General features: G+C 46.1%; 3 protein-coding genes across 8 annotated transcripts in view; 1 reads left to right on the top strand and 2 right to left on the bottom strand.

Moving 5' to 3' along the window:
* nup153 (nucleoporin 153) overlaps positions 1-17,432 on the bottom strand; it is a 51,098-nt gene extending 33,666 nt beyond the window's left edge. For all 3 annotated transcript variants that reach the window (XM_042346848.1, XM_042346849.1, XM_042346850.1), the window contains exons 1-2: positions 17,172-17,432; positions 5,377-5,587 (exon numbers count right to left, since the gene is read on the bottom strand). In XM_042346848.1, the coding sequence (XP_042202782.1) occupies positions 5,377-5,587; positions 17,172-17,279 (319 nt within the window). In that variant the 5' untranslated portion in view covers positions 17,280-17,432. The remainder of the gene's footprint in view (positions 1-5,376; positions 5,588-17,171) is intronic.
* LOC121852263 (vegetative cell wall protein gp1-like) lies at positions 17,278-21,165 on the top strand. Its single transcript, XM_042346360.1, has 2 exons — positions 17,278-17,704; positions 21,110-21,165. Exons 1-2 carry the CDS (start codon positions 17,278-17,280, stop codon positions 21,163-21,165), a joined length of 483 nt encoding a protein of 160 aa, XP_042202294.1.
* Positions 21,166-25,354: 4,189 nt separating this feature from the next.
* kif13a (kinesin family member 13A) overlaps positions 25,355-27,438 on the bottom strand; it is a 154,967-nt gene continuing 152,883 nt past the window's right edge. For all 4 annotated transcript variants that reach the window (XM_042332228.1, XM_042332230.1, XM_042332229.1 and 1 more), the window contains one exon: positions 25,355-26,870. In XM_042332228.1, coding sequence (XP_042188162.1) covers positions 26,590-26,870 — 281 coding nt within the window. In that variant the 3' untranslated portion in view covers positions 25,355-26,589. The remainder of the gene's footprint in view (positions 26,871-27,438) is intronic.

Genomic DNA, 27,438 nt, shown 5'->3' with positions numbered 1-27,438 from the left:
GGGTCTCAGGCGGGACTTGAAAAAGGGGAGGCGGCGGGGGGGGGGGGGGGGAGGGGGGCAAGGTGGAGGGATTGAGGGAGGGTGTAAGGGACGAGCAGGAGACCGGTGCCAGTCGAGCAGAGGCGCCAGGTGGTGGACTGGGGAGGTTGGAGAGGTAGCAGAGAGTGAAGGGATTTGAACACGAGTGTGTCAATCCGTTCGGTGATGGGGAGTCAGTGGAGCTCAGCCAGAACTGGTGAGATGTGGGTATGAATTTGATCCGGGTAAGTATGCGGACAGCAGAGTTCTGCGTTAGCTGGATCTTTTGAATCGTGGAGCTGGGGAGACTAGCGAGGAGTGCATTTTGCCAAGATGAAATGGAGGCGGTTAGTTAAGTAGGACTTGAACTATGCGAGCGTGGTCCCACTAAGGTGGTTGAAGTACGAGAGGCGGAGGAGGATAATGGAGTGGCCGACTGCGTTGAACGTGGCAGAGAGATCCAGGAGGACGAGGAGGCAGAGGGAGCCCTGGTCACAGATAGAGAGGATGTTGCTTGTGACTTTTGACAAGTGCTGTCTTTGTGCTGTGGGCCGGGTGAAAACCCGACTGCGGGGGCTCCAGGAGGGAGAGGTGTGACCGAGGTTGACCTACAACAATGCGTTCCAGGACTTAGGCAAGGAAGGGTAGGTTGGAAATGGGACACCGCTGCATTTGAGTGTCAGCTTTAAACTGTAAATTCCAATGTGGATTGAACTCACAACCTTCCGACCCCTGTATGATGAATAGGCACTGAAAGGCTTCCAGAGCCCATGGGAAAGGCAACATATTCAGGAGAGGAGCAAATGACTTGGAATATCTTCGGGGATATAACTCTATGTCATGTTAATTGCTCCAAGACGCTACCCTTTCTGAAGGGCACTATATTAATGCAAGTTGTTGTAGGTTCAGATCGGATTCAAATTTACAGGATAACCAAATCCCTAAACCATTACAGAAAGCAGATGTTTATCCGGATGCATGGGGGTGGTGTAAACAAGGAGGGGATTAACAACAACAAAATTACATTTGTATAGCGCCTTTCACATCAGGAAGACGCCAGTCCCAGGCGCTGGACAGGCAGTGTTTCGTACCCGAGCTGGGGGTCGAGATCGGGGAGGGTGGAAGGCAGGGGGAAGGGTGATCAAAGGCACAGTCAAAGAGGAGGGTCTTGAGATGGGTCTTAAAGGAGGCAAGTGAGGGGGCGAGGCGGAGGGACTGCGTAATGGAGTATCCAGAGAGTGGGGATAGAGTGGCTGAAGGGTTGCCCGTAAAGTAGGGAGTTTCCATAGTGAAGCCTGGATGTTATGAACGCGTGTAAGAAGGTTTCGGCAGCCTGCAGTGCAAGACGGTGCTGGAGCCGGTGATGTTGCGAAGGTAGGGGAAGGCAGAGCGGGTCATGGTACAGATGTGGGTTAGAAAGGATTGTTGAGGGTCATAGAAGACGCCAAGGTCCCGGACTGGCTTAATAAGGTGGAGAGTGCATCCATGGATGTTCATACTATTAGTGCCTGAGGTGAGGAGACGCTGACCGGAGCCAATCAGGAGAGCCTCAGTCGTGTTGACATTCTACTGAAGAAAGTTGGCTCTCATCCAGAACTTGATGTCTGACAGACATTCTGTCAGGATAGCAGTGGTCCTGGAGTAAAGGATGGAAGCAGGTAGAATTGGGTGTCATCCGCAAGTTGACCCCATGTCTGCAGATGAGATCATCAAGAGGGAGTATACGGATATTGAAGAGAAGGGGGACCAAGGACAGAGCCCTGAGGAACACTGCATGAGGCGCTGCGGGGGTTTAGAGGAGAAACCGTTTGTGGAGATGAAGTGTGAGAGGTAGGATCTCAATCATTCAAGGACAGACCCATGAAGGTTGAGGCAAGGAGAGGCAGTGGAGGAGGATAGTGTGGTCAGCGGTATCAAAGGCAGCAGAGGTCAAGGAGGACGAGGAGGCAAAGGGAACCCTGGTCACAGACGGATAGAACGTTATTTGCCACTTTGACCAAAGCTTTTCTGTGCTGTGGGCGGCATGGACACCCGAGGGGCTTGTGAACAGAGTGGTGGGAGAGGAAGTTGGGAAGCGACAACACGTACCAGCACCTTGGAAAGGAAAGGGGGTTGGAGATGGGGCAGTAGTTTGAGAGCAGGAATTAGTCCAGGGCGGGCTTTTTTTTAAGGATAGGAGTGATGACAGCCATATTTAAAGAGGTGGAAAACTGTGCAAGTGGACAGGGAAAAGTTTATGATGTCTGTGAGTAGAGGGTCAAGGAGGTGGATCTGGGAGGTATGGAGAGGTGGAGGGATGGAGTCGAGGAAGCAGGTGATCAGTTTCATGCGGGTTATAGTGGTGGTGAGAGAGGAGTGCAGACAAATTTGAAGGTGTGGAGGGAGGGATGGGTAGGGGCCGGGGTATGAGGGGGAGATGGGGAGGGGGTAGTAGACGGAAGGGCAGAGGCAGCTGAGTGGATCCCCTCGACTTTGGTTTCCAGGAAGTCCAGCATCGCCTCGCAGTTGGCATTGGAGGAGAGAATGGGCGAGGTGTGAGAGGGTGGACAGAGGAGCCGGTTGGTAATAAAGAGGAGCCTGGGATTGCCCTTGGTCTCCAAGATTGCTTTGGAGTAGAACGATTTAGCGGAGGCGAGGACGGAGCGGTAAGATTTGATAAGGTCCAGCCAGATCTGCCGATGGACCGTTAAGTTGGATTTGAGCCAAGTGCATTCAGCGGAGCGCACCTGAACCTTAAGAAAGTGGAGGTGGCTGGTGTACCAGGATGACTTTCATGAGTAGGAAAAGGTTTGGGAAGTGAGGGGAGCAAGGGCATCGAGAGTGGTGGAGAGGGAGTTGTGACCGAGGAGAACAGGTCATTACAGGAGGAAGCACAGAGGGGGAGGAGTTCAGATGACTCCAAAGCAGCGGAGAGGGAGGGTGGGGAGATTTTTTTCCCAGAGGCGGTAGGAGACGGAGGTGGGTTGGGTGGCGGTGGGGAGAGAGATTGAGGAGTTAAGAAAGATTAAGTGACAGTCTGAGATGGCTTTGTTGGTGATGGTGAGGTCCGAGACGGTGAGGCCCCGAGTGAGCACAGAGACATTTAGTCATCTAACTCATCCTACCTTTTTAAGATTCAGGTTTGGGACAGTGAATCATACCAGTGCTTTATAACACTAGACTGCAATTGTCCCCTCCAGCACAAAGCTCTGTGAACCTATGAACCACATCCTCGTCTGGTTCCACTGCCCCCCCCCCCACCACAGGACAGAGTTCAAAATCTGTTACCCTCCTATCCCTACCCTCCACCTGATCCCAAACCGCAGATCAGGTCAAATCTTTGACTGCTCAAGCGCCTTTAAACGTCCACCTGACGTGAAAGCCGCTATACAAACGCAATTTGTTTTTGTTTTGCCCATTACTTTTCCTTGCACCCATCTCATTATTATCGCAATAAACTTGGGAGGAAAAAGACTTGTGAGAAATTCTCTGCCAACAAATGTAAAACCTGAATATATTTAATAAACATCTTCAAAATACAGTTAGCTACACCTTTCAATTAGGAATATATATTTTTATTCTCCTCGGAGTGAGCGGACAGGTCTGTATGGAGTTAGCAAGTTATAGAGAGAGGGAGGTTAGCAAGGCCCTGGAAGGCTAAACCTGTCAGAATATTTTGTTTAATACCAACTTTCAAGTCAACATCTCAGTGCAATTCTCCACCCATGTACCCATTCCATCACAAATCCATTGTTGATTACCTGGAGGCTCTTTGCCTCTGTCATAGTTCCCAACAGAAACATGTGCTTCAATTCTGGACCACTAAGATACTTTACCGAGACTGCACAAAATCGAAGTAAATTATGCTTACCTATACCATGTCTTGCCCATACAAAAATGTTTTTTCCACTTTGCTCATGCTGATATATGTTGTGAACTTCAAAGTATAATTAGTTGTATTAATTACGTACTGGTAAACCTGTTCAACATTGCCAGATTCCGCCACTGCCTCACCCCTCAGGCTGCCAAAACCCTCACCCACGCATTCGTCACCTCAAGGCTCGATTATGGAAACTCCCTCCTCATCAGGCTTCCCAACTCTTCCCTTCACAAGCTGGAGATCATCCAAAACGCTGCAGCTCGTGTACTCTCATGCACCAGGCTCCGTGACCCCATCACTCCCACCCTCGCCCGACTCCACTGGCTCATCATCCCTCAGAGGATCGAATTCAAGATCCTCGTCCTCCCTTCCTTCCTCTCTGACCTGCTGACTCCCTACCAACCTGCCTGTTCCCTCCATTCAGCGGGCTCCGGCCTGCTCCATGTCTCCCGTTCAACCCACCCTACCATCGGTGGCCGGGCTTTCAGCCCCTCTGCCCCCACACTCTGGAACTCCAACCCACAGTCCCTTTGCCTCGCTTCCTCCCTTGCCTCCTTCAAGGCTGGTCTCAAGACCCTCCTCTTTGATCATGCCTTCAGTCGCCCTCCCACCTCTCTGCCTTCCCTCGCCCCTCCTCCATGCTCGGGTCCTGATCCTTGACTGTCCAGCACCTTGGGACGTCCTCCCGATGTGAAATGCGCTCTATAAATATCATTTTGTTGTTATTCAAGACGCACTGATCTAGTTTCTGTCCGGACCAATGACATCCGCGGAGTCTGTAATCATTCTGCCTCCTTCTCCTCTGTTTGACCAAGACTGCTTTTCTCCATTTCCAAACCTCCTTCCTGGATCTTATCTCAACCCCAGTTCTATCCAAACTTCCATTCACATCTTTGTCATCTCCAGATTTGATTTCTCTAATGTTCTACTTGTTGGTCTCTCAGTCTAACCTCTCTCGCACTTGGTTCCATGATCAACTCCACCCTCACCAGATTCCAATAGTTCTCTATTTTCCAACTAACTGATTTTAAGATCCTTGTCCCATGCTTATTCTATGATCCAAGCCCCTTCCATTACCTCTGCAAACTCAGGTCTGCTGCATATCGACCTCCACTCATTTTTTGGCCACCGAGCTTCCAATCACTTTAACCCCACTCTTCAGAACCCTTCCAGATCACCGACTTTAACAACCTTTCCCCCTGCTTTGAAAGCCTTTCTAAAAAAACCTCTCACCCCTTCTTGCTTGGGTTCTATTCATTATCTGTAAAAGCACTTTGAGGTGCTAACCAATAATAAAAACCAGATGTTATAACAATGACTGTTTTACAAAGTATAATCAAAGTTTGAACCCCGAGTGGTACAAATCACTAATAATTTATTATTCCAGCATTTGTACATTTTGTCAAAGTTACTGTTCGTTATGGATCATTTTACATATTTTATTTCACTGAACTCAACTTTTGTAAATCTGATTTTTACTTAGATAAATGAACACTTACCTCTTAAATCACTTGTTGTTGGAATTGGGCTATTCCGTCCATCACTGTATTGCGGGGTCTCATTTACAGGAATTTGGTTATCACGATCATCTATCAATTCCGCTGGTTCATCATTCCTTGTTTCTCCGGGTTTATTTGCATGTCCAAAGTACTTCTGCAGCCAGCCAGGTACTATATTCTTCACAGTGTCTGTAACTTTGCTGACGAGTCCCTGATATTTAAAATATATAGTTTCAGAATTAACAGTAAGCAGTCTTTCCGGCTTTCAGTTTTGATTTGTAAAAAATGGTATATGTTTTCCCAATTTTTTCCAAACCGAGGAAAACAAATTCCCAGTTATTTTTACATATTTATGATTTTCAACAAAAGATATTGCTGACTTTCAGGTTTAAGGTTGCCATGGATGTTCCTTCTTCCTGCTCGCTACACATAAACGCTATGTAGTTCTACTACACGACTTCCTGCGCAATGCTCAGCCACAAATAGAGCAATGGGAGTAAAAAGCAAACCATGAAGCAAATTTGAAGAGCAGAGTTATAGGCTGGAGAAGATAGCTCAGGTAGGGCAAGATGAGAGCTTGGACAGATTTGAAGGCCAGGACTAGGATCTAAAAATGACCAGGACCATCAAAGCAAAACTGAACCTCGTCTTCAACCAACTTCCGCATATGCACATTCCAGGAGGGATCAATGTGGAGCAGAAAACCCAACTTATTTTCCCCTTTGATAGTTTATTGAAAGACAACTTGTTAATACAAGCACAAGTTGTTCCTGCCCTGGCTCAAGGAATCAATCTTGTAACCTTTCAGCTTGCCTGGCTTAGTCCAATGCCAATTACTGTATATTGAAAAGTCACCACGCGCATAAAAAGCCAGTCAGTGGATTTTAACCAACATTCCAATCAGTGGTAAAATTATCCAAATTTTGGGGTCAGCTGGATGTCTGACCCATACGGAAACCTGTCACCATTTCCAAACCAAACAGAGTTCCATGCATCCCACCTACACATGGAAATTCCAGAGATAGATTGTTGGAATGGAATATGCACTCTCTCTGGAGGGACGTTGCTGACCCAATTCTGGAAAGTATCGACTCAGGTTGGCAAGAGCCAAGGCTTGAGGACCCCAGAATATGGGTTAGTGTACTGCTGGAGTCTAACCAGATAAAACCACATAGGTGCTATTAATATTACTGTCTGGGAAACTTTCCTGCCGCTGGTCCAGTTAGGACCACCCTACCTGTTATGGCTTTGGCTTGGAGGGCTAACAGGAGCTGAGTAGGATGATTCCCTGCTTCCAGTGAATGGTTGGCTCTTCCAAGGCCTGCCGATGAGCCAGGCTGGCTGTGCTGTCATCAGCTGTCCCTGGAGTTCTGTTGGTTCCAGTGGGTTGGCTCGATTATGACTTTCCTTTGCCAAACCTGACACCAAGCCCAATTACCAATATAAACTGCTTGAATTTCACTTGTGATTTAATGACATCACAAACCCAGCAACTGGATTACTATATTATAACTCACCAACAGCTATCCAGTATCATGCCTGTGCAGCACAATGTTTATCAGATTGCAATTTCAAATGTATCCTTCAGGTTGGTACGCAAGAGAGGATATCAAGACTCGGAAACAAGAATAATTTTTACACTGCATGATTTTCAGTGGCAGCAAATACCTCTCTCTCACACCATTAAAGGGCAATCATATTAACAAGCTAACAGCCAATCAGCCTGGCTCAGCTGGAAGAAATCTCGTCACGATAAGGCAGAAGGTTGTGGGTGCAAACCCCACATCAAAACAGCAGAAGTGAAGAACATGGTGGTCATAATCAGCAATTTCTACTATTAGTTCAATGCTGTTCATAGGTTCCAAGAACAGCCCCAGGGATCATTTATCTGCTAAGTCAATTCACTTTACAGTATATTCTGTGAAGCGCTTTGGGATGTCTAGAAGACTTGAAAAGCGCTATATCAAATGCAAGGATTATTATTATTATAATAACAGAACAGGACAAAATGAGCCATAGAAGCTTTCTGTGACGTACACGAAGAGCACTAAGCGATGTGAAGGGCTCTATATAAAAACTTCATTGTTGTAAATGGCCACCTTTAAAGGTCTCTGCATCCCCAAATTCTCTCCATTCCACTTTATTAGTTACTTTTTTTTGTTCTCCAGCATCCTGTGTAAAATATGCTACACTTGTGCTAGTTCATTCTCTTTCCAAAGATTTGTGGCCTAGTCATTTGTTAATTCCTACCTGATATTGTTGAACATAGTGGGATGCATACCAGATTAATAAAAATCAAGCAAAAAAACACTGAATTTGAAACATATTGCTGCCTGAAAATAGCCATATAATACATTTAGTGCAGAATTAAAAACTAAACCACAGGAGAAGGCAGACATTGTGCTTCAATCAGAAATTCTAATTTATTCCACACTTACTAATCAAAGTATTTTTCATGTTTGAGATTAATATCACAAATAGTCATTACTTCTCACATCAATTTTTAATCAGAACCAATTCTCAATTTCCATTTAAAATTTACAAATAATGTATTCTAATTACTTTGCATGTGTTAACAGAATACATGATAGCCATGGAATGTGAACTATGGCCCAAGAGTATGTCCTAATTCATATCCTACAGCTCCTTATGAATCTACTAAAATGAATTGGGAAGTAGGTTAGTCCATTAAAATTTTCTACATTGTCTTCTCCTGCACCAATCTCTGTGAACCTATTAGCGCCTTCCTCGCCCGGCTCCACTGGCTTCCCATCCCCCCAAAGGATAGTTCAAAATCCCCATTCTCGCTTTGAAAGCCCTCCAAAGGGAGGGCCTGGCTCCTCCCTACCTCTCTGACTTGCTAATCCAATACTGACCTGTCTGCTCAGTGGACTCTGGCCTGCTCCATGCTCCCACCCTGACCGCCTCATCATCGGCAGTCGGGTCTTCAGCCTTTCTTCCCTTTGCCTTGCCTACCTCCCTTGCCTCCTTCAAGACCCATCTCAAGACCTTTCACTTTGACCGCGCGTTCGGTCACCCTCCTAAGACCACCCTCGCTCCCGATTCCAACCTCCCCATCTCGGCTACATATCCTTGACTGTCCGGTACCTTGGGAAGTACTCCCAATGTGGAAGAGGCAATAGAAATGGAATTTGTTGTAAACTTGCAAAAACATGAGGTTACTCAGGAATTTTCCAGCAAGGAGAACAACTTGCATTTTTAAAAATATACAACGACTTCATTCGTATAGCTCCCTTCATGCGGGGTAGAGTCCTGGAGTGCTTGACAGTGCGGAGTCTGACCCTGAGCAAGGGGCAGAGGGAGGGGGGGAGGCGACGATCAAAAAGGAAGGTCTTTAGGCGGGATTTGAAAATGAGGAGGGGGCAAGGCGAAGGGACTGGGGTGGTGGAGCAGAGGGTGCGAAGGATGAACAGGAGGGCGGAGCCGGTAGGTGGTGGAGCGAATTGGATAGGTAGGGAGGTGCGTGTGCATGAAGGGATTTGAAATTGAGTGAGAGGATCTTGAAGTCGATCCGTTTGGTAATTGGGAGACTGGACATAAGGGACAGCAACGTATACCAATGTTATTGCATCTCGCTTCTACTGGAAAAAGCTCACTTCAATCACACATTCATAGTAGCTGTGATGTGAGAGCAACATGGTCAGAATCAGCTGTAACCAAACAAGAAATCAAAGAAGACGGTTTTCTTTAAACATCTTTCATAATGCCTGTTCTCCCAGGTCAAGATAGGGACACAAAACCCTCAGTGACCTGTGCAATCTCCTTCAACTACATCGATCCAGGAGCTCTGTTCACTCAATTTCACTGACCTGCTTCATGTCCCCTGGACTATATGCCCCATGGTAGACAGGTAGGCTTTCAGCCATTTTGCCCTATTCTCTGGAACCCCATACTGGAGTCTGTCCGACTTACTCCCTCCCATCATCCAAGGCACATTTCAGAACATCTTCTGGACCACACGTTTGATCATCTTTCCCCTCCCCCTGCCCTTGATTCCCTCGCCATCATGGGTGCCCATCCAGCATCAAGCACCTTGAGAAATCTTGCCGACATGAAAGGTGCTAAATTGTACAGTACTTCCCTCTTGAAACCCACAATGGACTCTACTCCTACCACTTTAATTGGCAGAGGATTCCACGTCTCAATAACTGTGAAAAACAATTCTCTTAAACTCTCCTTTTGCTCTTTATGTGACTATCATATCTATGACCTCTACTCACTGACTCCCCAACCAGCAGAAATAACTTCACCTTATTTATCTTTACCAAAAAATTGTACACATCTGTCAGGTCCTCTCTCAACCTTCCCTGTCCCAATTATTTAGACATAGTTAGCATTACTACCTTTGTACGATATGCCCCATGTATAAAATTCAGATTACCATAACTTTATTCACGAACCTAAGGGCATGTTCCTTCACTCCCAAGTCCCTTTCTCTTCTGCTGCTTGCAAGTCACTACCATTCAATATATACTTAATTCCCTTTGATTCTGTCAAAACAGCCTGCAACTAGTTGGTTGTTGGAAGTTATCAGTTTAATGAGATTAGAAGTATGTTTCACAGCACAACAATTGCAAACATTACTATATTAGGCACAATTGTGAAATTTGTCAAATATTAAAACTATTGAAGCACCAAAATAGTTTAGAACACTATCATGTTGAAGAAGGAACTGGCCTGTTCTCACACATTGGATTAAAACACACAACCCACTGTTGTACGTTTTGCCAAGCTCATAAGTTCAGAACAAGCTGCAGCTTAGACCAGATGCCGATGCTGGATTTTTAACAAGGCAGAAGTAACATATTTTACTGGACAGAGCATTCTGAAGTAATGCCAAGGCCGGCAGAACATATTCTGCAGTGAGTGGAAACAAATGGTGGAAGAGTTGAGGTGCCTGAATACACCATTCTTTTACCTCAGAGGACTGTGTCACTAGATTCCAGAGTATTGGGATGTCCACCCAATGTGAACGGCACTACACAAATGTAATTTGTTATTGTAATTGACTGGCAAGCAATTCTAAAACTAGTTCTTGGACTGCAAGTCCACAACATATAGCTCATTAATTGCAATCTTGCCCAGAAATCCCAAGCAAGAGACCTGGGTTTGATTACTGGGCAGAGCAAAACCTTGGGCAAGTTTCCTTACTCCACGTGCCTGATAATAATCCCTCAAGAAAAATAAAATAATAAATTGGTCACTTCAATTCATGACTGTTTGTGGGACAATACTGTGAGCAATTGGCTGCCGTGCTTCCCCCACCAAAATAAAGTCAATTTACTTTACAGTATATTCTGTGAAGCGCTTTGAGACATCCAGAAGACATAAAAAGTGCTATATCAAATGCAAGGATTGTTTTCATTATTATAAGAGCACTATGGAAGTGTCAATTATTTTGTACAATGGAACCTAGCAAAGTTAGGGGTATTGGGCTCAGATGTCTGGTGCGGGAAAAGATAATGTACTATCTTAACAGTCAAAGATCACTTCAAATTTACAATACCTGCACCACAACAATACAAAGTGGTATCATTCATTAATTGAACACAGTAACTTCCGTTGGTTTTAAAAAGTAGATTTGTGCGTCATCTGCATGCATGTGAAAGTTTAACCCATGTCTGCGGGTGACATCGCCAAGAGGTAACAGATGGATGAGGAAGAGAAGCGGGCCAAGGATGGAGCCCTCAGGTACACCACAGGTGACCAGGTGGGGGCGGGAGGAGAAACCATTTGAGGAGATAAAGTGAAGGAGGTTTGAGTAAGTCGGGAAGCTACAGACAGATTTAAAAGAGGATAACATGAAATAATTTGTTTTTGGAGGTTGGTGAATGGTTCCAGGCGAGATTTCTTTCGGAGAAAAGAAGATTGGGATGTACAAAACCTGGCATTTGAAAATGTGATTGGCAAGATGATCTAAATCGTAATTTGTAGTTCTGACCTCCAAGATTTTCAGGGACCTCATATCCTCCCACCTAATACTCTTACCAGTCATGTTCACCATTCCTAACAATTTTAAAGAGATATCATCACTTTAATGCCTTTACAAAGTAAATTGTAGTAACACCCTGATGTGAAAGCGCAGCTATATCACCAAAAAAGTCCCAACCTTGAGTTGCAATGTCTGCTATAATACTAAAGCATCTGGTTTTATGTGAATTTTTGCAGTGCAGTTTCAATATTTAATAATAGACAATAGATGTGGAACACCATACAATATGCAATACCCTATCCTATTCAGTCTAGAGAAGTTAAGATTAAGTTGAACCTTGTTACCATAACAGAGATACTCTCAGTACCTTGTTTACTTTACAAATCAGTACGTGCATCAATATCTGTCTGTAGCTTCCCAACTTACTCAAACCGCCTTCACTTTATCTTCTCAAACAGTTTCTCCTCCGCCCCCACCTGGTCACCTGAGGGCTCCATCCTTGGCTTCTTTCTCATCTTACTTAACCTTTGCAGACCTGCCCTTGCCTGGATATAATCCTATCTCTCTCACCGCCTCCACTTTGTTGCCTCTAATGGTTTCTGATCCATCCCCCGCACTGTCACGTCTGGCGTCCCCCAGGGCTCTGTCCTTGGCCCTCTCCTCTTTAATATCTATATGCTCCCCCTTGGTGACATCATCTGCAGACATGGGGTCAACTTCCACTTGTATGCAGATGACACCCAACTCTATCTTTCTGCCTCCACCCTCAACTCCAGGACCACTGCTGTCCTGACAGACTGCCTATCGGACATCAAGTCCTGGATGAGGACAAATTTCCTACAGTTGAATGTGAACAAGACTGAGGCCCTCCTGATTGGCTCGCGCCAGCGCCTCTGCACCTCAGGCTCTGGCAGAATCAACCTCCATGGATGCACACAACTCTCCAAGCCAGTCAGGAACCTGGGTGTCTCGATCCTCAACTGTCTTTTCTTCCCCACACATCCAAACCATGACCCGCTCTGCTTTCCCTCACCTCCGTAACATCGCCCGACTCCGCCACTAACTCACCCCTCAGGCCGCTGAAACTCTTGTTCATGCCTTCATCACCTCCAGGCTCGACTATGCAAAAGCCCTGCTTATCGGCCTTCCCAAATCCTCCCTCCACAGACTGCAGATAATCCGGAACTCTGCAGCCCGTGTCCTCTCCCGCACCAAACTCCTTGACCCCATCTCCCCCATTCTCGCCCGATTCCATTGGCTCCCTATCCTTCAGAGGATCCAGTTCAAGATCCTGGTCCTCACCTACAAGGCCTCCATGGCCTCGCCCCACCCTATCTCTGCGACCTCCTAACCCCCTACCAACCCGCCCACGCTCTCCCTTCAGCCAGCTCCGGCCTGCTCCACGTCCCCCGACTCACCAGCCCTGGATGAGCGAAATCTTCCCACAACTCAATTTTCATAAGACGGAAACCCGTCAATTGTCATTGGCACCCGTCAATGTCTTCTAACCTGCAGCTCTGACCTCCTCAACCTCCCTGGCCTATCCCTCAGATGTACCGAACCAGAGTGAAACATAGGAGACAGGGTCGACCCACATTGCCCACATCCGACCATACCTTACCCCAGATGCAGCTGAAACACTCGTCCACGCGTCTGCCCCCCGCCTCAACTTCTCAAATGCCCTCTTTGCTGGTCTCCTCAGCTCCACCATCCTTAGGATACAGCTGATCCAAAACTCTGCCGCCCACATACTCACCCGTACCCCCATAACACCAGTTCTAGCCAGGCTCCACTGGCTCCCTACCACTGAACAGATCGCTTTCAAGATCCTCACACTCGCTTTAAAATCCTTTCACGGCCTGGCACCTCCCTACCTCTCCAACCTGCTTACACCACAACCCACTGCCTCTGCTCGACTGGCTCTGGCCTTCTGCATGTCTCTCGTGCTTTCCGTTCCACCAATGGTGGCCGCAATTTCAGCCAGTACACCCCGAATCGTTGGAACATTCTTCCTCTATCACTCAACCTTGCTCCTCCCTTTCCCATCTTCAGGTCGCACCTGCAGACCTTCCTATTTGACTCCCCCCCCCTCCCCATCCCACCAGCTCGGCGTTGTGCTCTGCCACTATCAAGCGCTCTACGACGCTACCCTGCGTGAGGGGTGCTATATAAATGCATGTTGGTATTGTACTTCACTTTCTTTATCAATCGCTGGCAACGGGGAATCCAAGGGGTGCAAAAAAAAAAGCCACTGGAGAAAATGACCATTTTTATTTGTCATTTTTTGTGTAACCGCTCCAACAGCACTCCTGAATTGGAAGTAGAGTTTGGTTGGGTAAATGTACCTGAAGACAGTGATTAGCTTAAAGACTGAACTATTATGCATCAAGAATCAAAATAGCTACTTTTAAACAAAACGCGAAATACTGCAGATGCTGGAAATCTGAAACAAAAACAGAAGCCGCTGGGAACACTCAGCAGGTCAGGCAGCATCTATGCAGAAAGGAAAGTGAGTCAACGTTTCGGGTCCACGACCCTTCGTCAGAACTCACCCTTTTGTCAGATTGTTTTAGCTACTTTTAAAACAATTTTAAAAAAGTAACAACTTAGCATAATATTTAAGTGCAGTCTGGAGATAGCATTACTTATGGTGCTCCGTGTACAGTTCTTAATAAACTGAGAAAAACAAAAAAAACTATAAAGTCATAAAGGCCATAAAGATCACTCAATCACAGGTTTACCCGGGTAGTTTGATTTATACAACAGTTGCAGAGAAATCACTTATGACCATATAGAGACCACAGGTACTTTGTACAAAAGACACAGCTTATCTAGTTTTTTCCTTAAGGCAATGGCATATCCTGAGACATGACTCCACAAGCATCTGGGGAGTTCTCCATTACTTGACCAAAGTGATCATAATTCATGTGGAACCCTAGACGGTGAATATTGACAGGCTATTCATCCAAGCAAGGCAACTCGGCTAAGCCTGATGCCACCTTGATCTTACGTCCACAAAACCATAGTTTTCACCAGGGATAGCCATCACTGACTAGTCATTAGGAGCTGAAAACCTAGCTGATTTCCCCAGGGTGCTAAGGTCTCTTTCAACTCCCCCAACCAATTCAACATAGACTGCAAATCAAACTATTGCTGCCTTTATTCACTAAGCAATTGAGGGAACACTGCAGATGATTCTGAAGAGCTATGGGCACTGTACCTGTTCTGTGAAGATGCAACATAATAGTGAACAAAGTGCAATGTGATGCGACGACCAAGAATAGAGCGCAAAGAGCATCAACAAGAAATATGAGAACAGAAAAACAGAAGTAAAGAGGCCCACAGTGGTAGCTGGGAACGTGAAGACAAAATACAAACAGAAAAAAACTCTGAAAAAGTAAGCATAGCCTACAATCAAAGTACTCACTGTTCAACATGATAGCTCCCAAATATGCTGGGCATTATGTTGTCTAACATCCCTCAATAATGATGGAAGAAAAATTCCTCACTCTTAGGCTTTGCCATGTATAGACAACAACCACATGCATTTCACGATGCAACAAATATATACTTTCTTTTGTTAAGAAGTACCTTATACTGAGATTCCTTAAAATTCTGCTCTGATTTTATTTTGAATATATAAAATATCTGAGCTGAGGTGAAGCAGCATCTTGCGTATTTTAAGCTACCAAAAAGTTCAGGTTAATAAAAGCTGTTAATATGGTTTACAGATTAAGTTTTGCTCAGGGTTATTGTTGACAATAACAGCAAAGCTCGTTTCCAAACTAAATGGGTCTTCATGGGAGGTTTAGTTCTGCGTATAATATAGTCACTATACTGCACGGTATATTCTGTGAAGAGCTTTGAGACACCCCAATGACGTGATAAGGCGCTATATCAAATGCAAGGATTATTATTTATTATTATCAGATGGGGGAGCAGGATAAGAATAGGGAATATGGAAGTTCGACCAGCCCCAGGATCATATGGCAAAGCCAACCGAACTATACATTTTTGATCAATCTGTCGTGGGATCCTGGCGATTCGTACCATTCAAAACAAGAACACCACGATCCAGGAATTTTTTTTAACTATTCTAAATTTTCTTTAAAGTCTTCGCCATCGCTTGTAAATCTCAACCACACCCCCAGCATTTGTTATCAGACAAACATCACTGATGATAAAGCCTGACATCACAAGCAGCACATGAGCAAATTTTTTTTCAGAAAAAAAAAGGGGAAGGCATAATCATGTACCTCTCAATAAAAGTAAGCTGAAACCACAGTTATAACACAATTCAGATGGACATTTTAAATTCACTGAAAAGGCAAATCTAGGCTAACCTTCAAAATATCATGACTCATCAGCAAAATGGCTAAATGCCTTTTAAAAGCTTTCCTACGTTTAACTAACGGTTTAGAAACAAACTACACCACAAAACCTATTAATCACAACACCGCGATCGACAAAATTATACAACGTCATGTTAGAAATCAAGAGAGAGAGAAAAAAAACCCCATCGGCGGCAGGAGATCTGTACACGGCACAGTGCCGCCGGTTGAAAATAATCTGACTTCATTCGTGCATCAAAAAATCAAGGGTTAAAACATTAAACCGGGCGACACATTTGCTCCTACAATTCCTGGTCCACGAGGATCGCGAGGAGACGCGTGGATGAGCAAAATCGATGGGATGGGATGGGATGCGGGGGAGGGGGGGGGGGGGGGGGAATAAAACCTGGGAACGGATTAAATGCGCAACGCTGCGAGGGTTTTTTTTTAAAAAAAAGGATCCAAAAAAAAAGGAGATATATCCGAGAAAAAGGTGGGTGTGGGGGGGGAGGGAGGGCGGAGGCCCTGACAAGGAAGAGGCGGAGACCGGTTGATCGGCCGCCCGCCCGCCCGCCACCCCCATATTGGGCAGCACGTTGTGAAGGACTGGATACGGTGATTCGCCCTGGACAGGGCCCCAATGCGGGCAGTCACAGGAAGAGGGGCGGGAGCGGGGGCCATGGCGGGGGGGAGCGGGGGCCATGGCGGGGGGGAGCGGGGGCCATGGCGGGGGGGGGGGGGGGAGTGGGGGCCATGGCGGGGGGGGAGCGGGGGCCATGGCGGGGGGGAGCGGGGGCCATGGCGGGGGGGAGCGGGGCCATGGCGGGGGGGAGCGGGGGCCATGGCGGGGGGGAGCGGGGGCCATGGCGGGGGGGAGCGGGGGCCATGGCGGGGGGGAGCGGGGGCCATGGCGGGGGGGAGCGGGGGCCATGGCGGGGGGGAGCGGGGGCCATGGCGGGGGGGAGCGGGGGCCATGGCGGGGGGGAGCGGGGGCCATGGCGGGGGGGAGCGGGGGCCATGGCGGGGGGGAGCGGGGGCCATGGCGGGGGGGAGCGGGGGCCATGGCGGGGGGGAGCGGGGGCCATGGCGGGGGGGAGGCGGGGGGGGAAGGAAAAAAAAATGGGAGCAAATTTACCGCCACTAAATAAACGTTACCAGGACCCGCCGAAAGCTGCGGCCTTGCAACAAGAACCCGCTATCGAGCAAATAAAATGCGCTGTGTGTGTGTGTGTGTGGGGGGGGGGGAGAGGTGCAACTCACTCACGGCTCCGGCTCTTTCCCTGCCCTCGGGTAGGCCTCCCTCCACCCGCCCCGACACAATCTGTCGCTCGGGAGGAAGGCAGCGTCGGCGAAAGCCAGGCCGAGGCTCCACCGACACACGCACCGGCCTGGCCATCGGAAACAGCACCTCGGGTCCAGTCGCGGCCTCCACCACCGCCACCGCCGCCACCAGCGCCGCTATCAGCCCCCGGCGTCTCGTAACGTCTGATTTTGTATTCGTCGCCCCTCACCTGTTTCTTGGCGTACGGTTTGCTCACGATGTGGTGCCTCCTGTTTCGGATCTTGCCGCCGCCGTCGCCGCCGCCACTGCCTCCTCCTCCTCCTCCTGCCGACGCCATGTCTCGCTCTGGCTCGTCCCCGCCGCCGGCCGCGCGCTATCTCCTAGCAGCCGGCTCCTCGGGGCTCCCCTCCCCCACCGCCCCGCGCACGCGCTCTCCTGTTCTCCCTCCAGCACCAGCCCCGTCGCTGCCGCTCTCCCAGTCGCCCGCCCTCCCCGCCAGCGCCGACCCCCCGCGCAGGCGCACGCCGGTCCCTCCCGCCCTCGCCACCGGCCCCGACCCCCCGCGCAGGCGCTCTCCTGTCCCTCCCGCCCTCGCCTCCGGCCCCGAGCCCCCGCGCAGGCGCTCTCCGGTCCCTCGCGCCCTCGCCTCCAGCACCAACGCCCTCAACCCTCCCCTCTCCACGGTGCCGTCGTTCTTCGCGCGCGCGCACTGCTCGGCCTCTCGCCAGCCTCCGTCCCGCGCACGCGCTCTCCACGCCGCTGGTTCAGCCCTGCTGCATGGAGGGAGGGATGGATGGGTGCGTCGCGTGCGTGCGTGCGCCACCCACCCGCCCGCCCAGCGCAGTCGCCGCTCAGGCTCCCCGAGCGCTACTTGGTTCGTCCGACCACCACGACAGCCCCAGCGCCCGCGATATCACTGTCCACGCGCCCGCCCGCGCGCGCGCTATCTCTCTCTCTCTCTGTCTGTCTCTGAAGCACGAGACTAGTACAGCGCACGCGCGCGCGGACACACACGCACACACACACACACTACTCCGTGCAGACGTCACCGCCCCGCCTCGATCCCATTGGCTCGACCAGACAAACGAGCCGCAACGCATCAAGGGAGATGAAGGTTATCCCCCCCCTCACCCCCTTGTGAGTGAGTGAATGAACGAGCGAGTGCGCCTGTGCGGCCCTTTCTCTCTCGTGCTCGCTCCCGGGGTTGCCAGGGGAACCGGACTCGAGCTCCGGGGGGGGGGAGTAGCTCAGCTTAGCTTCGACAGTGCGCCATTTCCCCCTCTTCTCTCCCCCGCCCTCACCCCCCGACACAAAGACACAAATACACACACACACATACCCACGTTTTTGTTTTAAAACGCAGGCGTCTAACTTTTTGTATGCAGTCCATTCAAACACCCGGAGTCGCGAATAACGCAGGTTTTTTTTTTATTTCCACGTTTTGAACAAACGGACCTGGTCGTCACGACAACAACTTGGATTTACACGGCGCCCTCCACGCCGGACGGCGTCTCAGAGCGCTTTACGGTTCAGGATCCCGGGACCGAGCCCCGGGGGGAGGGGGGGGGAAGGCGACCAAAATATACTTAGAATCCGATGCCAATTTCTTTTCAGTTTTTGAGCGCTATGTGCGCGGTGTAATGTGATAAACAGCTGCGGATTTGTTTGAAAATTCCGCTGGTGATCGATCATGTGATGGCTGATGGGATGGGCCAATAGAAAAGTGCATTTCCTCCGCCCCCACCCCCGGGGAATGCGCTACAAACAGGGCCTCCGCCATCAACCCGCGGAAAAAACAACACGTGGTTCTGGCCCGCGGGCCGCTCGCTGCTTACCCGACGTCACTGTGCGCGGAGCGGCTCCGAGTGCGCATGCGCGGTGCGGGGCAAGCGGGAAATGGGCTTCAGTCGGAGAGTCTGTGGGGGGTGTCTGTGTGTGTGGGTATGTGTGGGGGGGTCTCTGTGTGTGTGTCTGTGAGTGTGTGGGGGGGTCTCTGTGTGTGTGGGGGGGTCTCTGTGTGTGGGGATGTGTGTGGGGTGTCTCTGTGTGGGGATGTCTGTGAGTGTGTGGGGTGTCTCTGTGTGTGGGGATGTCTGTGAGTGTGTGGGGGGTCTGTGCGTGGGGGGGGTCTCTGTGTAGGGTTTTGTGTGTGGGGAGGTGTGTGTGTGGGGGGGTCTCTGTGTGTGTGTCTGTGAGTGTGTGGGGGGGGTCTGTGTGTGTGGGGTGTCTCTGTGTGGGGGGGTGTGTGGGGATGTCTGAGTGTGTGGGGGGGGGTGGAGTGTGTCTGTGTGTGGGGTGTGTCTGTGTAGGGGGAGTCTCTGTGTGTGGGGGATCTCTGTGTGTATGTGTCTTGAGTGAGTACATGAGTATGTCTCTGAGTGTCTGAGTGAGTATGTCTCTGTTTGTGAGCGAGTGTGTCTCTGTTTGTGTCTGTGAGCGAGTGTGTCTCTGTTTGTGTCTGTGAGCGAGTGTGTCTCTGTTTGTGAGCGAGTGTGTCTCTGTTTGTGTCTGAGCGAGTGTGTCTCGGTGTTTGTGTCTGTGAGCGAGTGTGTCTCTGTCTGTGAGCGAGTGTGTCTCGGTGTTTGTGTCTGTGAGCGAGTGTGTCTCTGTCTGTGAGCGAGTGTGTCTCTGTCTGTGAGCGAGTGTGTCTCTGTCTGTGAGCGAGTGTGTCTCTGTCTGTGAGCGAGTGTGTCTCGGTGTTTGTGTCTGTGAGCGAGTGTGTCTCTGTCTGTGAGCGAGTGTGTCTCTGTCTGTGAGCGAGTGTGTCTCTGTCTGTGAGCGAGTGTGTCTCTGTGTTTGTGTCTGAGCGAGTGTATCTGTATTTGTGAGTCTGTGAGTGAGTCTGTGTTTGTGAGTGTCTTTGAGTGAGTCTGTTTCTGTGTTTGAGTGTCTGTGAGTGAGCGTGTCTCTTTGTACGTGTTTATGAGTGTGTCTGTGTTTCTGTGTTTTTGAGTGTCTTTCCTCTATATATGTATGTTTGTGAGTGTGTCTGTGTGTGTGTCTCTCTCCTCTGTATTTGTGTTTGGGTGTGTCTGTGTGCCTCTTTTATATGTGTGTGTGAGTTTCCGTGTGTATGTGCATGTGTATCTCCGAGAATATGTGTCTCTCTGGTCTATGTGCGGTGCTGGGCTTTGAGAGGCAGGAGATGCTGAGCTCCTGTAGCACCACAGTCAGGACACTAGCCCTCAGTGTTTTTTTTGGTACATCTCCAGGCCCTTTGGTCGTGCACTTGTGTGTTCCCCCCACCCCCAATGGGCCACCCAGTTTTTGTTAATGAATAAATATATTTTAAAAAATTGCAACAATGTGTTATTTCCTCATGTTTAGTTTTTAATTAATAAAGTGAAAAAATGTACCTCAATAGCACCAAGCAACCACCACAATTTTCCGCACCCCCGCAATATTTAAATGACTCCCCACAATTTTTGGCAAATATTTCTGCACTTTTCTGTAGGCCCAAACACCCTAAAGGCATTCATGGCCTGGAAAGCATCCAGAGATGGATATGTATAAATCCTCAACGAGCGCTCTTTGCTTTTATAGTTTTGTTGGAGAAAAAAGCACATGTTGCATGAAATTTTGCCCACAAAATATGCAATCAAGTCACTTTGCAGTATATTCTGTGAAGTGCTTTGTACGTCCAAAGACATGATAAGGTGTTATATCAAAAGCAAAGATTATTTTTATTATTATTTATTTGTCCCACTGTTGTTGCTGTATTTTAAAAGGGAAAACATGCGTTCTGCATGTGCAATGCTGACACAAGGAAATTCCTGTTAATCTACTAATACAATTTATTCAAATTGTTACCAAGTCAGAACTTTACTCTTTATCAAGCCTGTCACAAATTACATCAAGTTACTTGCAACTTTCTAGCACAACCCAACGTTTTAAAAATACCTTGTAGATGTGGTAAAATGGATACTTTTATTTCTTGGCACCAATTCAGATTCGGATAGCAGCACAACTGGAAAACTAAATACGACATATAACATATCTAAATGGTATATACAGTACATCCTTCTTGAATTCTAACTCAGCTTTCCCAGGTGCACCCAATGCAACACAAACCTATTCCTGATTTAATAGTATTAGACAAAAATTTTAAATTAAACATGAACAAAATATGCAAAATTTTACTTAATGTTACTTATTGTTTTGTTCTAGTACTAGCTGTTACCGTTGCAGCTTTGCTTGCAACCAAAGGATCCAATGTAGAATGATACACACACATTTAGTCTTGATCTATACTCAGCTGGGAGGACTCCTGTGGGAGAACTCCTAGTTGGGAGGACTCCTGTTGGTAGGTCACCTTGTTGGGAGTGCATACATGTATGATGAGCTTGTTTAGGTCATAGCTTTTCTCTGTGCTACTTTGTTGCAGAATATATTAGTATAAGTGTATCTCTCTAGAAGTGTGTGTGATTTCCTGTCGCTACTTTGGTGCAGAATACAATGCATACCTTATATTTTGGGGCTTAATTAAAGCATTTTTTAAATATAGCTCATGAACAATAGATCCCCAAAACAAAGTATACCCATGATACTCCCCAACACAAGGCCTTTCCGATGAGGTATAAATCATTTCTCTACGTCAATCGGTTATTGCATTCTTGGCGGACAGACATACACACACAGACGAGCATTTCGTCTTTATTAGTATATACAGATAGATATAACACCCAACAGGATCCAAATATATCCCCTAGTCAGAACCATTCTCTGTAACTCTGATAGTGAACCGTAACTCGGCCTGTCCAGCGCCTTGGGACGTCCTCCCGATATGAAAGGGGCTTTACAAATGTAATTTTGGTGGTGATGTTGTTCTGGCGAAAGGTCATCGACCTGAAACATTAAGTTATTTCCTCCGTCCATTGATGTTGCCTGACCTGCTGGGTTTTCCCAGCGACTTCTGTTGCTATCCCCCTGATACAATTGGTCATTTTCGTCATGGCTGTTTATAGGACATTGCTGTGCACAAGTTGGCTGTGCATTCATCTATAAAATACAGTGACACTTCACAGCAAAATGTTTAAAATGCTTTGAGATATTTCAATGACATGATATGGCAAATGCAAAGATTATTAATATTAATAGGGTTCTGCCAAAATATTCATTTACTTTCACTCTGATCTTATGACAAGCTCATCTTGGTTCCAAGATTGAAAAAATCAATTTTAGACTAATCCTTGGACATTATTTCTCAGGCAAAAGATGACACATCCTTTTGATGTGACTTCCTTTTGCAAGCTCAGTCATCTGTGACTCATAAATTTTCGTTCAGGGGTGCCTGTGGGATGCCAGCTGTTATCGGATTCTCTCCCTATATCTTTTCATTTTCTGTCCTTCCTTTTCTATTTTTCTTTATCCTTCCTCTCCATTCTTTGTGTATATTTTTCTCTTTATACTTTTCTCTATTTCTTTTTGACTTGCTGCCTCAGATTCCTGCTTTCCTAACCTGTCTCCCCATATCCAATTTTCCCTTGTCTTACTGTGCCTCTTTCGACACTGTCTTTTGGTGTCTTCTCCCTTATTCAATTTTTGTCTATCTCTCAGTCTTTGTAACTTTCTATCACTGCTTTTGTTATATGTCTATTTGCCTCATTTTCCCAATTCACTTTTGAGAACAATCGAGAACCACCAAACATCATTAGATTTAAGAGTGGCTTTGGCTGGAGTCAGATATAAAAATATTTACATACCAAAGTACTAATATTTCTCATGGTCTTAGCTTTGATGGCACAATGTTACAATTTAAGAAGATGCAGAATGTTAGAAAATTCTGCCTTTGTTTGGAAGCCAGGGAGGGAGAATGTGTACTCCATTTCATTTTTAAGCACGCAGATTAAATGGCTAACTGCAGCCATTCACAAAAAATACAAACAGCATAAAAATGTAAAAAGAACCCTCCTGGGTACCCATAAGTAGTCACATTGACTCGTACAATTTTGTACAAAGCTAAAAAGCAAAAATATTTCATCAAACTACAGCACTTCTATTAGTTCATAAACATTAATTTACCAAGCATTGTATTTCCCAAAATACAGCAGGTTGTTTGTTTTGATGCCTTGCCAGTTTAAGCTTTTGTAGGTTAATAACTCTAGTGCTGCTGAAATAGGAGTATGGAATCAAAATGACAAACGTAACAATGGTTAAAGATAACTTTTTAAGCAGAAATACTGCTTCAGTGCTGCAAATGAGATGCTGGAACACATTTCCTACAGTTTTGAAAATGTTAAGTACATATGGATTCTGGAAGCTGATTTCAAAGTACAACTTACCTTAGGCTCACTTGGAGTCTCATTGGGTATTTTCATGAGCTGGTAGGATTGAGCCCAGGAGAATCCCTCATTTCTGTTGAGTAAGTTGATTCCAACCAGACTGGTGATGAGGTGCATCAGTTGATTTCAACAGCATTGGGTTAAGGAGGGGAAACTTAGCCAAGCTTCTGATTAATCTTGATCAATCCTGCAGGAACATGTACTTATGTGGATGTTTGGTGAGCTTGGTTATGTTGCTTTCCATTGGCGGAATTGCCTACCAATGCCCACAATCGTGGCTCACACATGATTGGCTGTTTGGGTGGCGTACCATGGGGTGGTAGTCCCAGTATCAGCGGGCAGGCCTTCTGCCACTCTGCCCCCACCTTCTGGAACTCTATCACCCAGTCCCTCCACCTCACCCCCTCCCTTGCCTCCTTCAAGACCCATCTCAAGACCCTCCTCTTCGACCGTGCTTTCGATCTCCCTGCTTTTCCCCCCCACCATCTACCCTCCCTGATCCCAGCTCAGGTCTGAAACTCTGACTGTCCAGCGCCTTGGGACATCTTCCCAATGTGAAAGGCACTGTACAAATTCAATTTTGTTGTTGTGGTCAGTGCTCATTGAATCAAATGCCAGCAAGAAGTCAACACCTTCAGATGATGAGAAAATTGGCTAAATCAAAACTTTGAGTGATCCTGCTGCGAAATGTGTGTGTGTGCGCATACACATAAAACCATTTGTTAAGGACAAAACTAAGTTCAGTTATGATGCATGGCCAAGTTATCCTTTCGGCCCAATGATTGACCACCTAGCTTTATACATGAAGAATGAGCACGCAGGGTAGGTAATGAAGAGCTGCTAGCTCCTGTGGAACTGCAGCATGATAGTAGGGGGTTGTACTCTGCTTACTTGGGCTAATAGAGCAGCTCTGCTCAGTAGATCATTAGTTTTCTCCTGTTAGAACCTGTTGGCACATAGACAATGGACCACATGGCCTCCTTTCATGTAAAAATGGCTCAGTCTCTATAAATTTTTACTAATAATGTATTCACTGACATTTATAATAATCCTTGCATTTGATGTAGCGCTTTTCACGTCTTCTAGACATCTCAAAGCGCTTCACAGAATATACTGTGAATTTTATACTGTAAAGTGAATTGACTGTATATTTGTGGGCGACATGTGGCAGCCAATTGCACACAGCATTTTTGAGAAGGAGTTGCAATTTCAGCACAATTTTTGTTTAATTGTTTCCCTACAAACCATGGGTAAGAAAGAAATCAATGTAAGACAGATACTACTGCGGGACATCCCTTAAATAATTATTTCCATAGAAATCATGTTATAATGCAAGTGACTTAATTAAGATTTTTCATGCTTTGAAATTCAATCCTATTTGGTCCAGTTGTCAAGACTGTCTCACCCTACCAAAAACTCATTATCTCTTCAGAAAAGCATCTCATCATCATGCTTCCTCTAGTTGACATCTTGGTTATTGAAGGATGCAATTTGAGTACCGAAGCACCATTGTAGGAAATGATACCAATATAACTTCAAGGAAGGCCACACAGTAGGAAATGTGGAATGTTCCATCACAAACCATTATTGAAGCAGAATCCAAAGATCCTTTAAAGGGAAATGAAATAAAACTGAAACGTACCAAAGTAAACAGGATTAGATTAGCTGTCTCATGTGGTGCAAAAAACACCAGCTCAGACCTGATGTACCAAATGTCCTGTTTTTCTGTTACAATTCTACAATTAGGGAACTGCTAGCAAATGGAACCATTGCAATATGGCATCAGTAAAGGATAGATAACCGACCTTTTTGTGGACAGTCTGCATTATTTGAACATGAAAAGTCTTCTAAATGATTTGACAACAAGATGGGACAATTCTATTCTTGCTTCTGATTTCCATGTATGAAGGGTATAATCACTTCTGCAAAAATATGATTCCGATCATTACATTTTACACATTGAAAATTGTTGTAGACATTTTTAAACTACTTAGAAACTTCCCATCAGCCTGCTGTACACAGAAGGAGCCAATGGGGATCATGTGGTATTTTGAAGGAAAAAGCAGAATCTGTTCCTCCACTTCTACACTTCAGAACAATGAAGAAACAGACACATGTGTGGCTGAGGCCATTTCCAAGCTGAAGTACAGTTTGTATTCTAAAACACTGAAATTCTGTACCAATTAAATACAGTATTGCTGAAATAAAATATAAATTACAACTGTACACAGTAATACAAAAAAAACTAAAGGAGGAAAATATTTATACAAAACTAATTCAGAAGAACAGCAGCTCTTGAGCAAGTCCCAAGTTTTTCATTATTAAAACTGACAGTCGGACAGTTCTTTTCACAGACCGCCTCTTACGTACCAACAATTTTGCACAACTCTATGTACACTGGATGGCTTCTTGAAACAGTGTTTAGTCCATTGGATTACATCTTTTACTGCACAGGAATGCAGAAAATCCCTCAAGTCATTATATATAATCTATGTATAAATTATTTAACCAATCATCCAACAAGATCTCCCATTATATACAATATTGTTGCCAAATGTACCATCACTTTGCTTCCATCAGCAAACGCATGCATGCATACACAGCTTTTCGTAAACCTTTGCAACAAATCTGCAGTCTACCCCCTGCATTCCTGCAGTAATACTGTTTTAGCAATAAACTGCCGAACAGGCAAATCAGAGCATTAACGTTCAGACCTGCAACATACAAAGTCTCAGGCATTGAGTTCAACATGTCGATTGAATGTACACCAATTTATACTGCAATGCCAAGTCAGCACAGTGGCAAGCTTTGGAAGACAAAGCTGAATAGAAAAGGTCAGTTTTGCTTCAGTGCGCTCATTGGGCACAAAAATAAGGCAGCATAATACAGAGGAACACCCCCCTCAACATGGCACAGGTTACTAAAAACATATCTACAAGTTGGAACACAATTTTAAAATGGGCAAACAACGCAAAAAATTTTTTGAAACTAATCAAGATCTTTGGTAATTGAGAACAAATTTACAGATTTTCATGTTGTGATTTCCATCCCAGTTGTGTTTGTATTAATAAAGTATCTATTTCCTGATTAAAATACACCTCAAATATTACTTTGTAATATTAGAAGCTGATGCTGTATTAACAGAAGTCTTGGGAACATTTACTTCGCCAAGTTTCTGTGTGCTTTTAAGATGTTATCAACAGATATCCTTTTTAAAATAACGTAAAATTGAAAGAATTTAGGCTATTTTCTATATCACACAATCAGTAATATATAATATATATTTTTAAAAAAGCAATGTACATTCTATAAAACACTCCACTAAAGTTCTATACAGTGATGTGTATTAAGTGCAAACGTTGGAACTCAGTTAATCCAGGACTTTCTGTTATTCGGTTTCCTGGAAGTTGCTGTATCTCCAGACTGATGAAGCACTGCTCCTTCTGGTTTCATGGATGAGGTGGTCTGGGGTCTGGGAGGGCTGGCACTTTTCCGCTTCTCATGGTTGGTGGAACTCTGACCTTGAGAAGTGCTATTACGCTGCTTTACTGTGTTGACTCTGACGAGTCGGTTTGGACGTACAAAGATCCCGTAATCTGGACTACATTGGAAGTATTCTTTCCCTTGAATGGTGCCCTGATGCTTCCCTGCATAAAACGGGAAAGCGTGGGGTTTAAATTATCACTTAAACACATGTTAAACTTCAAGTGTGAGAATGAGAAGACATATATGTATGATGATTACTTGAAAGTACAATCTCGCTCAATTCTTTCGATCAATGGTCTTTTTTCGCCCTTTTCCAATTGTTAATCCAACACCTCATTGTAGAACATTGAAAATTTTACACAACAAGGAATTCACGCATAGTTTGTTACAAAGTTGACAATGGAAACATTTGTGCCTTTGAGGAGTGGAGTGAATAAAAAGATCAAGTCCTAGCGCAATGTCAAACATCTCAAAAATGTTATCCATTGGTGCCTTGTGAATTAAATGTTGTGTGCATTAAATGAACTGTGAATTATATTTGAAACACACCAGTTTACCTTTTTGGGTCTGACAAAAATGCAAAAACTGGTCACCATGCTTAAGATTCCCAAAGAATTGAATCCTTCAGTTACCCAGATATGCAGTATGAGGACTGTTGGAACTTCACTCTGATCTCCTTCCAGGAGCCCTGGAGCAAAGTTTTATAGGCTGCGTTGATGCGAACTCAAC

The sequence above is a fragment of the Callorhinchus milii genome, unplaced genomic scaffold (assembly GCF_018977255.1).
Source record: "Callorhinchus milii isolate IMCB2004 unplaced genomic scaffold, IMCB_Cmil_1.0 Scaffold2, whole genome shotgun sequence".
NCBI classification, from domain to species: domain Eukaryota; kingdom Metazoa; phylum Chordata; class Chondrichthyes; order Chimaeriformes; family Callorhinchidae; genus Callorhinchus; species Callorhinchus milii.
This window is presented reverse-complemented; position numbering and strand designations above follow the sequence as displayed.

Excerpts from the sequence above, each read along its gene's own strand:
- LOC121852263 (XM_042346360.1), top strand. The coding sequence starts at position 17,278 with ATGTCTCGCTCTGGCTCGTCCCCGCCGCCGGCCGCGCGCTATCTCCTA. Across the intron at positions 17,705-21,109 it reads ACGCGCTCTCCACGCCGCTG|TACTAGCTGTTACCGTTGCA; the intron begins GTTCAGCCCTGC and ends GTTTTGTTCTAG.